At 32.8% G+C, this 12493-nt stretch overlaps 2 protein-coding genes across 3 annotated transcripts; one reads left to right on the forward strand and one right to left on the reverse strand.

Annotated features, from left to right (window-relative positions):
* Positions 1-745: 745 nt before the first annotated feature.
* On the forward strand, positions 746-2942 carry LOC145045216 (acireductone dioxygenase 2). The gene is made up of 7 exons (XM_078993562.1): positions 746-895; positions 1618-1729; positions 1833-1927; positions 2155-2269; positions 2350-2474; positions 2567-2637; positions 2727-2942. Exons 1-7 carry the CDS (start codon positions 878-880, stop codon positions 2785-2787), a joined length of 597 nt encoding a protein of 198 aa, XP_078849688.1. The 5' UTR covers positions 746-877; the 3' UTR covers positions 2788-2942.
* A 4135-nt stretch (positions 2943-7077) lies between these two features.
* Positions 7078-12281, reverse strand: LOC145045226 (pterin-4-alpha-carbinolamine dehydratase 2, mitochondrial-like). Of its 2 annotated transcripts, XM_078993570.1 has the most exons (7): positions 12176-12281; positions 12050-12096; positions 11483-11583; positions 11060-11145; positions 10853-10976; positions 8230-8298; positions 7078-7311 (listed from the first exon to the last, which is right to left on the reverse strand). In XM_078993570.1, the coding sequence occupies exons 1-7, from the start codon at positions 12209-12211 to the stop codon at positions 7232-7234; spliced, it is 543 nt and encodes a 180-aa protein (XP_078849696.1). In that variant the 5' UTR covers positions 12212-12281; the 3' UTR covers positions 7078-7231. The 2 variants fall into 2 exon arrangements, with proteins under 2 accessions (XP_078849696.1, XP_078849700.1); XM_078993574.1 differs by lacking the exons at positions 7078-7311; positions 8230-8298 and adding an exon at positions 8575-9575.
* Between the last annotated feature and the right edge of the window lie 212 nt (positions 12282-12493).

Here is a 12493-nt window from a genome sequence, read left to right on the forward strand (position 1 = left end):
ATATATGAAACAAAAAAAAAAAACAAAAAACACTAATAAGATTTTAATTTTTGTTTATTTGTGGCCATGTATTGCTGTCATTTTATAATATTTTTATCACAATTTTGTAGAGAAAAGATTGGTTGAAAATAAACTTTTGTTGTTACTTTATATAAAAATTAAATTTAACTTAAAATGAATTGTTACGTGCATATTCAAAATTGAAAAAGAAAATTATAATTAAAAATTGGTTTAGCCATTTCATTCAAAGAATTAGACGTAACCAGTGACACATCACTTTTGAAGATTAAAAGCAATCATCATTTTGAAGAGTAAGGGCATTTCAATGTATGGATATTATTCCTTATTTGGTGGTGGCATGAAACGCATTACCATACATTATTTTTATTTTTTTATATTGTTTGTTTCGTATATCAATCAATAACTATATTTGATAAAGTTATTTAGATATATTTTATTTATTTATTAATAAATAACTTTTTCATATTAAGTTTCAAAGCAACTTTTAAATAAAGAGTAAATTACAAAAAGCATTTATATGACATCTTTATATTAATAAATTGTACTCGTAAATGTTGATATACATGGTATTTTATATTAGAAAAAGGAATTTTCGTTGGTCAAAGTCCAGAAAAAAAATATGATGACATATCATTTTATAAATAATCATTTTCATAAAATTTTATTATTATTTTAAATAGATGAAACTAATTTTTTTATAGAATTTTATGAATGTTAGTTTCCCCAGTTAACACCGTTGGTATATATATGATTTGTGAGGGAGGAAAATTGACTAGGGTTTCTTGTCTTCCAGCGTAGGTTCAAAGCTCAACAATTCGTTTTCGTTTCTTCCTTCCATTAAAATCAATCCAATTCCATGGGTTCTGCTTGCAAGGTACTTACTAATCTTCTTCGTTATCACGTCTGTTAGTTCGGTATCCTTGATTTTCTGAATACTTGCTTTTAATCGATTGATTTCCCCAACGAACAGTTCCTCTTCTGTAGGATACGAATTCTGAATTTTCAATTTCATCTAAGCGAACCAATTGGTAATCAGGGTAGATAATAGAAAGAGTTGCACTTTTTCACCCTGCAGTTTTTCCTAATTCTCTGATAAATCATGAATCATTTACATAAATTTGCACTGTTTTGCCAATACGTAAATGAATTTGTAAATGGTGGCTCATGTAGTTAAACATTTTAGCTGTAATCGAATTCATTAGGTCTCAATTCTCAATGAGTTTTGGTTCTATGAAAGACGATTTGATAGCGTATGGAGGATCTTTATTGGTCAAAAGAGAGGAAAACTACAGAAATGATATTTCAAGGACGTAGGTTGAAAATACAAAGAAGTTCCTCCAAACTAGTAATCATACTCATACGAAGGTTCTCATGGTAGTTAATAATAATATTCATTTGTCAATTCTTCCTTCTCTCCTAAACTAATCATTCATCTGTCAATTTTATAAAAAGAGAATGGATAATAATGTGTAACTAAACTGATATTATTATGAAAGTTTACATATGTGATTGATGTATCAGTTTGTTCAAAAGACAAGAATGCCCTCACCCTCATCCTCAAAAATAATCTGATTGACAATAATTTGGTGTTAATAGGATGAGAGGGAGGAAGTAATTCAAGCATGGTATATGGATGATAGCAATGAAGACCAAAGGCTTCCCCATCATAGAGACCCAAAGGAATTTGTTTCTCTAGACAAACTTGCAGGTAAAAAGAAAAAAAAAATTATATAATTTTTTTCTTTCTTTTTTGTATAAATTCTTGAAAGTGTAGAATCATAAATAAATAAATTAGTTTGTGAATGACACAGAACTTGGGATCCTTAGTTGGCGTTTGGATGCTGATAACTATGAAACTGATGAAGAACTGAAGAAAATCCGTGAATCACGTGGATACTCATATGTGGTTTGTGTTAAATTAATTCATTAATTATATTATATTTTTTTAATGAAACAAAGTTTCATGATATTAATTAAAATGCATCTTTATTTTCTATAAGTAACTAGTAAATATATATTTCTTTATTATAATCAATATAATCATGGGTTTCATTGAGCTTTTGTTATCTTCAATTTAGTATTTTTTTTAAATAAAAAACTCATTAGTCATAATTAAATAATTACAATTTTCAGGATTTCTGTGACATTCGGCCAGAAAAGCTTCCAAATTATGAAGAAAAGATCAAAAGCTTTTTTGAAGAGCATCTTCATACTGATGAGGAGATCCGCTATTGTGTTGCTGGAAGTGGTAATTACTAATTACTAATTACTAATTATTTATTTTTGTGTTCTATTTATTTATTTATTTTAAAATTGTTGTTTTTGAAGGATACTTCGATGTGAGAGATAAAAATGATGCTTGGATTCGCGTTTGGGTTAAGAAAGGCGGCATGATTGTGTTGCCAGCTGGCATTTATCATCGCTTCACACTTGATTCAGATAACTACATCAAGGTAAAATTTAAAAAAAAAAAAAGTTCATTAATTATTAAAATTATGATTATTTATTTATTTTATGAGTAATTGTTGTTTAATTTTGTTGGCAGGCAATGCGGCTTTTTGTTGGTGACCCAATTTGGACTCCGTTTAATCGACCACATGATCACTTGCCTGCAAGGTATTTATTTTATTTTAGTTTATTTTTATTTATCGTCAAAAACATTCTATCGAAGTTTTGTTAATTTTTTTTTAATGAAAATGATGCAGGAAAGAATATCTTGAAACTTTTGTGGAGAAGGGGGACAGTGTTGTTGATGCAGCTGCTTGAGAGTTGAGAAATAATATTTGTTGCAATTATTAAAATAAGCAGTAGTGGCTTGCTATGCTGCTGTATTCTATCTCAATTTTAACAACCTATGTATGTATTAACATTAACTTTGTGCCTAAATCATATATATGCATATGGTTATGTTGCTCTATAAATCCATATGGTGTTCCCTACTTTAGCGTGCTCGTTATGAGAAAATGATATTTGACTAAAGGTTATTCATTTTATTTACCAGCCTTTCTGGATTTCCGGGGTAGAATCTACCGTTGTGGAGTCTTACACTTCCACACGCTTGATCTATCTAATTTGTGGAATCTAGAGAGTTAGACTTCAGGGTTGTTGTAGTTGCTACATGCTTCAAATTTCAGTCCTTCAAGTTTGACAAGGGTGCATTGAGTTGGTTTAAGGACAAAACCACCGCACTAATGCTGGAGGATGGTGTCTCCCGAAGAGATTTCTCACTATCAGAGTCGGAAAGTGCGAAGAGTTTGATCAAGCATGCTGTGAAGGCTAAACATCCGTTTTAGTTCTTATCTAGTTTTCTACCAGTCTATTATAGTAATATAGAATCTATTATGCTCATATCTATTGCCCACGATGCTTCAGCTAGTGCGTATCAAATCATGTCTTATTTCTTGCTGGATGAATGGATGGCGAGGAAGATGAATATAATTCAATCTCCTAAAGGTGAAATAGAAGATATTTATCTATCTATCTTGTGTGAACTGAAATCTTATATAGTGAAAAAAGTAGAAGATAGTAATCTCTCCGAAACCCTTGTGGAGGTACTCGATAGAAAGATAGTGAAATCGATCTTTATGCCTATAATCTATAGGAAGACGGTTGTGAGCAATGTTTTAAAACCCGGGTCGATCCGGCCGGTTCAACCGGTTGGACCGTGACCCGGGGTAGAAGGTGGGTCAATTGAGAATGATTTTTTGTAAAATTACGGATCGGATCGAACCGGTCGGGTTTCCCCTAAACGGCAGTTCAACCGCTTATGTTGAACCGATTAAAATCAGATTGACCCGTTTTGATAGGGTTTGGATAGTTGGATACCAGTACCGAACGCCAAAACAACGAGTCATTTGCGGTTTTTTCAATGTTTTTCAGTGTTTAAACTTTGTAGACATCAAATTATTAGTTTTATATGTTTATGCATTATGCGGAAAAATAAAAATATATAAAAATTGAAAAAGATCATAATTCGGGTTGACCCGGCGGTTCAACCGGTTGAACCGTGAACCGGTCATCACACCGGGTCAACTAAAAACCCGAGTTTTAAAACATTGGTTATGAGCACAGATCACGATATAAAGGAGAGTATCTAGATCCTTGACACCGAAGGAGTGCTTTCAGATTGCGAAACTGTGCTTTGAGTTTTGGAAAGATAGGTTTCATAACATGGAATGTTTTATCTGTTTGATCCGTAGTATAGGCTGGGCTGGGTTGCCTCAGTTAGTGATCGCTATGAGGTAGTTAGTGATCGCTATGAGGTAGAGAACATTCTAACAATCCAGGACTATATGAAGATGGAACCAATCCATATATGGGTTTATGATAAATTACATAAGAAAAGACATCAAGTAACTCTGAGAGTAGCTACTGATACACAAGATCGCAGGAAGACAGAGATCTTATCGTTTGTCAACTTCATCCATAAGAAGGATGCATATATTGCTATGAAAGTGGTAGAACATTTACTTTATTATAAAGTACCTATCTATACTGTTCACGACAACTTTATAAGCTCTACGTATCATAGCAAAAAAAAAATTGCTGGTATTTATAATAATGCAATTATTAGTCTGGGGCGTCCTCTAAGAATCATAAATGAGTTCATTTATTTGAATGTCATGAAACATATTTCTGTAAAATATGATGGAGAAATCTCAGATTCTCATATGGATCATGTAATCCCAATAGATTCATTACAGTATTATTTGGAAGAAAATATCCCATCAGACATACACCTTTATTATTCTAAGAGGAAAATATGGGAAGATAAGATCCAGATTATTTGAACTCTTACGATGCCTATACTCGTCTTGTATGCGGAGAGTATTGTCGTTTGCATAAAAAGAAATATGAGGATTTCATTTCTATGATGAAGAGAAAGTCCGAGCTCCCCTTATATAGCACGTACTATTAAAGAAAAAGAAAAAGCCAATGTATTTAACAAGTAACAACATACAAACCATGTTTTCCACAGGTAACAACATATGAACTAGTAAGAGCATAGAAAGAATGTTTTCCACAGGTAACATCATACACACGAGGGCATACTGTACATACAATGCATATATTGACAAGTTCTTGAATCGCGTCTTTGCTAGTATAGAAAGGACATGGGTGCAGGATTTGCATAGATGGTAAATCATAGCTAGTCATAGCTTCCGCGAGCCTAAACCTTCTATTAATGATGTGGATCTACATGCTCTATGTATAATGGATCTCTTACACCAGTTTGCTTACACATCCCTCAGAGGTTACGTAAAATTTGAGATTTTACTTACCACACTACGATCTTACGGGGAGGAGATAACTTTTTCAATAGGTACTGCTATCCCCTTGACTGAGAAGGGTGGTAATTTGCTTCCTAAAAAATGGGTCTATTCTCAGCTCTATAAATTCATTTTAAAATCTTCAGGAATTTATGAGGGGGATGAAATAGTTCGAGTCACTATCAGAGTCTATATGGAACATGATAAAAAGCTGGAGAGGCCAACCCTATCTGAAGAAGAAAGATAGAACTTACTTCGTTCTGTTCTTTTAGAGGTCTCTAATAATACCGAAGAGGGATTAACCGAGAGCGATGCTCTAACAGCAAGGAAACTCCGACAAAGTAGACGCCGAAAATCTATCCCCGCGTTAAAGGAATGTAACATTAAGCAGAGACCCTTCATTGTATCCAACCTCGAGACGTAGGGCCGGTCCAAAAATATAGTAGGCCTAGGGCAAAAAGAAAAAATGGGCCCCTAAAGTCGAAGATAGATAAGCTGTTATAAAATTTGCTATTAATATTAAAATGCAAAAATATGGCCACAACATTACAAAAACCACTAATTTAAAGAAAAATATTTTTCCTAGTTTTTTTAGATAAGTTGATTTATTTTCTCTCGCTATATATACCATATATTCCAAAATTTTCGGCCCCCTGGAGACATGGGTCCTGGGCGACCGCCCGGGTTGCCCACCGTCTGGACCGGGCCTGTCGAGACGCTACTGGATGATAAGAATTATCATAAGCCTTATGCAGCTGGTCTCTTGATGGTATTTCCTGGTAAACATATAAATGATATGCTGATCGAGACCTACTTTAGCGAAGACTACTATATATTGTACTTTAGCGAAGACTACTATATATTGTGAGCGAAGACTACTATATATTGTATCCGACGGAGTTTGAAAAAAGGAGTGAGAAGGTGCTTTTTGACTTGGTATTAAGGATCTCTGCTCTAGTTAAAAAACGCAAGTCATTAAAAACTATTTACTTCCACAACTTTTCTAGATTCAATGGTATTCTCTTGCTAACGCACCTCGCATGTAACCACCTGAAATACAAGCTCAAACCTTTGATGAGGAATAACAAGCTTTATGAGTTACCTGTCTATTCGGGTAAAAAGATGTTATTCTGCTTCAGGGATTCCTATAATCTACTTCCTAGTAAACTTAATGAGCTAGCTAAGAGTCTCTGTCCTGATCTAGGCACGAAGGGTTCTATCAACTATAGCAAAGTCACTCCTAAGAAGCTGGTTAGTATGAGAGATGAATTGGTGGAATATATGAAGCAGAACATCTATCTCTTAGGTGGTGTGATGAAAAATGCACACGAGATATATTGGAATCTGTACAAAGTGGACATTTAGGGTAAAATCACCCTTTCTTCACTAGCTCTATAAATCCATATGTGGTCACAACTTTAATGCCATTCTGAATGCAAACACCAGAAATATGTAAAGAAAGATTTTCATATCTGGTTTTGTCAACTATTTATTTATATACAAATGTCTTTTAGATATATAAAATCATTGAAGAATGCCCCTCTATTCTCTAACATGTCCCTGTTTTTTATAGACATTCACTTAATGTTTTTATATGTAATCGTTTTTTACAAGACAAACATGAAGTAATTTGTGTGTGTGTATGCTTAATGTACATTCAGTGCGTGATTTGTATAGATTGAAATTCATATTTATATCAGTTATAGGCTGCTACTAAAGCAAAGGTCATGAAATCAAACCCGCTCTTACCACTGTATCGATTAAGTAAGATTAAACCCTTGCAGCATTTTGACTAATTAAAGAGCAAGTAATTCTACTTTTTCTGTGATTAAACCTTTATAAGCTGAAAGAGCATATAATCTTGTAGCAAAATAACACAAAGAAACCACATCAGCCATTATTACTCCCAAAAAAAAAAAGAGAAAAAAAAAACTCCAAAGTTATTTTCGCCGAAGAAAAGATTCAAGGGGTAGCTTGTCGATTTTTGCAGCGAGTATGAAATCATTTTCTGTGAGCCCACCTGTCCAAAAGTGACCATCATGTTCATCATTACTCCTTCATAACTAATTTATACATTTACAATATGAATTTTGCATATATTTTATGCAAAAAAAAAAAAAAAGAATTCTCGTTTAGCCTACAAGTTTTTGCCCCAATGCCTCATTTGTTACGTAGCACAACAACCTTACTCAAAAGACACTTTTGCCCCTAGTCCCCAAGTTTGGTGTGCATTGGACCACGACTCAGACTGATGTCAATGAGATAAAAATTACAACTTTTTTTTTTTACCACCAAAAAAGATGGAACATGAATTCGCTCTTAGTCTCTTGTTTGTGCAAAAGACGTAAATGCCCTCTCCTCATCCTCATTATAAAAAGAGTAAGTTACTGAAATCGTCCCTATGGTTTGGTCAAAATTGCATGTTTGGTCCCTAACTTTTTTTTTTGCACTCGGATCGTCTCTGTGGTTTGATTTTGTTGCGTTTTTCGTCCCTTACATACATAAAGTTAGGGACCAAACACGCAATTTTGACCAAACCAGAGGGACGAAAAACGTAACAAAATCAAACCACAGAGACGATCCAAGTGCAAAAAAAAAGTTAGGGATCAAACATGTAATTTTGACCAAACCATAGGAACGATTTCAGTAATTTACTCTTATAAAAAAGATAGCCCTAAAAACTTGTCTAATCATGTGTAACATGGCATAAAGTTGGGAGCTTTCTAGAGCTATTTTTTATGACGAGGATAAGGACATTCACGTCTTTTGCACAAACAAGAGTTTGAGAGTGAGTTCATGTCCCACCTTTTTGTGTGGGACACAAAATTGCAAATTTTGTCCAATTGACACCCTATTTTGTTTTGTTTTCTCATGTTAAATCTTTCTTTATTCATTAAGAATTTATATAAAAATTATAGTTAAAAGATTAAAAGATTACCACAAGCATGTGTCCATATCTCAACTGTCACATTGTTCCATCCAACAAGATGAAGATCTGGATGATGACCTAAATGGTAATTTCAAAACAAATTAGATATAATTACTCAAAGTTATGAATTAAAAAAAAATACATATTAATCTCTTTATGCAAATACAAAGTTTTCATAAAGGGATAATGACTTGAAAGGGTAACGAACTTTCGAATTTTGTCACATTTAGTCACTAAACTTTTTTTCGTTATCTATTTGCCATTAAACTATTGAAACTGTTCACATTTGACCCTTATAACCGGCTGTTACCGGTCATAAGGGTAAAATGTGAACAGTTTCAATAGTTTAGTGGCAAATAGATAATGAAAAAAAGTTTAGTGACTAAATGTGAACAAAATCGAAAGTTCATTTCCCTCTAAAAAGTTCAATGACTAAATGTGAACAAACTTCCTATTGTATTATGTTTTAGCAAAATTATTTATTTTTGTTTAATTGTAGCAACATTTGTTGATGAAGAAATCTATGAAATAAAAAAAATAAAATGTAATATCCGGATTTCCAGGTATCATCATTTAAGTATTTTTCTTTTCAGTTAAGAAGAAAGACTCGATGAGTTGACGCCTCAACTCGTCGAGTAAGGTCGCGACTGATGACTCGGATTAATGAATGGACTCGACGAGTCGGTGAGGCGACTCGACGAGTTCGCGCTGTTGGCGGAAACCCTAAATCTTTGGGCTCGAGCCAGATTTAAAGGCATTTATGGCCTTCAATTGCGACTACCTTTCCCATAAGTGAGAACCCTAGCGAGCTTGAGTGTGTAGAGTGAGAGGAAGAGCTATCTTGAGCTTTTTGGTGTGATAGATCTGGACCCTTCTAGGTTCAGAGAGCCGAGAATATGAAGCTTTAGTAGGTAAACCTTGGGGTTCAAAGTTAGGAAGCATTTATGGTATATATAATTACCTTCATCTTACACATAGATATGAAGTATTTTATATAAATTACGTGCTATGTGTGTATATTATTTGAATACTTGATGTCTATACTGGATGAACGATTTTATACATGTTTTAAAAGATTTAAACGGTATATTTATTTTATATCTACAAATATGTAGCGGATGAAACATGGGTAGATGAAATAGTTGGTGTGTGATGAAATAAAATGATGAGAGATAGGTGATGATAGAAAGGTGGTGATAATTAGGTAAATAGATGATGATGAATATGTGATGTAGGATGAAAGGAGATACCATAACCTTTACCAACAATGTGGCAATGTAGTCATCTACCAGAGTATAGATGGCGACCACAGACTATTCTAGACAACCCAGTGGAAACACCAGCAGACCCATAACCTGTAGGGGATGAATTACGAGTTCATGCGATGTTATAACTACGTATTCATGTGGTGATACTCTAACCCCTTACTATGAATTACGATTTCAGACGATGTTGTAACTACGTATTCATGGGATGTCACAAATTTCGCATGCCAAACCAATGGTCATAATTCACATCAGTGAGAATGGTTCATTTTTTTGTAAAACCAAAATCAGATTGGAAATTTTGATTTTTTATTTCGGAAAATGTCAAACCATTGGTTTTTTATTTCGGTTCTGGTTTTTTGTTTTTTTTTTTAAATATATTTTCAGGGTTTTGTTTTGTTTTTTTTATTTCATAAATTTCTTCATCAACTAATTTTGCTACAATTTAACAAAAATAAATAATTTGCTAAAACATAATACAAGAGGAGGTTTGTTCACATTTAGTCATTGAACTTTTTAGAGGGAAACGAACTTTCGATTTTGTTCATATTTAGTCACTAAATTTTTTTTCGTTATCTGTTTGCCATTGAACTATTGAAACTGTTCACATTTTACCCTTATGACCGGCTGTTGCCGGTCATAAGGGTAAAATGTGAACAGTTTCAATAGTTCAATGGCAAATAGATAACGAAAAAAAGTTTAGTGACTAAATGTGACAAAAGTCGAAAGTTTGTTACCCTTTCAAGTCATTATCCCTTTCATAAAAGCTATAGAAAATATATGCACAATCAACATATTTAAAATTTCAATTTTACTTTGACCATTTAGAACAAAATATAATGAACATGAACTTATTTAATAAATTGTTAATAAAATTCGTTTGTGCAAACTGAGAGTTTTTATAAGAAATATAATTATCTTTATATAAAATATTAATATAACGCGTACACAAACAAAAGAGGACATCTTCCATTTTTTTTATTAGAAGATCAAAATACCCTCGTAAACCAAAAAATATCTAAATATATTATTAAAATTTAAAATTTATATAATCTTTATTATTGAATTCTATTCCATTTCCTATCAACCAAACATGTGCTAGATTACGATTCCTTCCAATTTGAATTCCTTCAGATTCCAATTTCTTTAACAAATTCCATTCCTTCCAAAATCATTCTATTATCCAATGCGTTGTCAGGCTGGAATGGAATTGAATTCCGATTCCAGCCATCTACCACAGAACCATTAGCCTCTTAATAGGAGATTGTTGAAGTCAAAATTATATATATATATATATATATATATATATATATATATATATATATACACATAGAGAGAGAGAGAGAGAGAGAGAGAGAGAGAGAGACCTTCGGCTTCAGCCAAGTCACCAACAACCTTAAAAAACTCCAATCCTTGAAGAAAATTCTTAACTTTCCAATTCCTTCTGAGCTTCATTATGCCACCATTATTTACCAATTCCCATTCAGGCACCTAAATGAATGGAAACATAATATTATTTTCACAAATTCTAGAAAACAAAAAAAAAAATACCAAAAACAGATAAATAAGCAAACCTTAGGTTTCAACTCACTGGCATTCCCCTCTGTCATAGGACTCAAATCCTTCTTCTTGCATGGGACACATTTTTTAAGTGACAAATCTGACATTAATAATTAATAACAAACATTTAATATCTAATAAAATTTCATACAAGTCAACTTTTTGGAAGAAAGAGAATGGTCCACATATATTAAATGGAGAGAACAACAAAATAAGTATATGAAATAATATTAAAAAGGGAAACCTCTCTTGTATTTATATAGCACCAAGCAGAAAGGGAAAGATGAACATCACAAGGCATTGTTTTTTCTACAATTAATGGGGAAAAGTGGAAAATCTTCTTTCGCTAATTTTTACTTCCATTTTCAAATGTTTTCTGTCATTTTCTCGAAAAAAAAAATTTAAACATCATTTATTAGGGGAAAAAAGAAACATACCTTGGCTACTACTACAGAATGTCCTAAATCCATTAAGAATAGCTCTACTTAAAGAAATTTCCACTAAATCTGGTAGTAATTCAGCTACATGAGCACTTGAGCTGTATGCACAAAAAGCTCTTCATAGAATTATGAAACTCCACAAAAAGATATACTTATAACTTATTCATAAAAAATCAATTCACAGCGAAAACAAGAAATCAAGAAAAAAGGGCCTCGTAACTGTGGCTAAGGAATGAATGTTAGCAACATTTGAAAGAATCACAATCCTTCAGCCAATCTATTCCAATTCCATTGAGCAAAGAGTGTTTTTTAATTCCAATAGAATGACACATTCCATTCCTTCCCCAGTTCCATCACACAATTCTTAACTTTACACAAAAAGCAAACGAAAAGAGACAGTCTATACATCTTTCCACAGTATACTCATAATGTCAAGCAAATTCGAATTGCACACATTGTTGATAAATAGAAGCGATTATTGCTTAGATTTGTCGATCCGTAAAATCGAAAAGCAAACAATTGCTATGAAAATGAAAAGGGGGAGGGAGTGGTAAAGAAAAATACCGTCCATAAGGTCGAAGACAGCTTAAATGTGATGACTTCAATGGAGCCTGAAGAAAATCAAAAGGAAAAATTAAGAGCAAATATCCCCAGATAGAAAGAGAAAGAGAAAGAGAAGAAATTACATACGTAAGCAAGAGGAAGAAGCAGACGAGTGGGAAGCATCGGTGCTTTTAGAGGATCCCTACCGAACGTAGGGGGAAGTCGTGGGACTCCTTAGATAGGAATATTGGATTTGCTTTTATTTTGACTTTTGAGTAAATATTTATGCGCGTTTGGTTGGAAGAAAGAATTGAAATTGGAATTGAAAAAAAAAAAAAAAAAAAAAAATCTAATCCAATTTTGTATTATGTTTGTTGGAATTAATTCGAAGATTGTTACAGGAAATGAAATTTGAAATTATGATTTTTTTTTTTACGGATTATGTTTAATTTTACTTTATTTTCT

Source organism: Lactuca saligna, chromosome 1 (genome assembly GCF_052625555.1).
Source record: "Lactuca saligna cultivar CGN05327 chromosome 1, ASM5262555v1, whole genome shotgun sequence".
NCBI lineage: Eukaryota > Viridiplantae > Streptophyta > Magnoliopsida > Asterales > Asteraceae > Lactuca > Lactuca saligna.

What these genes read in the sequence shown, in the direction of transcription:
- LOC145045216 (XM_078993562.1), top strand. An exon ending in CACGTGGATACTCATATGTG is followed by an intron (nt 1,928 to 2,154) that starts GTTTGTGTTAAA and finishes TACAATTTTCAG; the next exon opens with GATTTCTGTGACATTCGGCC. An exon ending in ATTCAGATAACTACATCAAG is followed by an intron (nt 2,475 to 2,566) that starts GTAAAATTTAAA and finishes TTTTGTTGGCAG; the next exon opens with GCAATGCGGCTTTTTGTTGG.
- LOC145045226 (XM_078993570.1), bottom strand. Translation starts at nt 12,211, where the DNA reads ATGCTTCCCACTCGTCTGCTTCTTCCTCTTGCTTAC. An exon ending in TGCTTCTTCCTCTTGCTTAC is followed by an intron (nt 12,097 to 12,175) that starts GTATGTAATTTC and finishes GATTTTCTTCAG; the next exon opens with GCTCCATTGAAGTCATCACA. An exon ending in TGACTTGGCTGAAGCCGAAG is followed by an intron (nt 8,299 to 10,852) that starts GTCTCTCTCTCT and finishes ATTACCATTTAG; the next exon opens with GTCATCATCCAGATCTTCAT.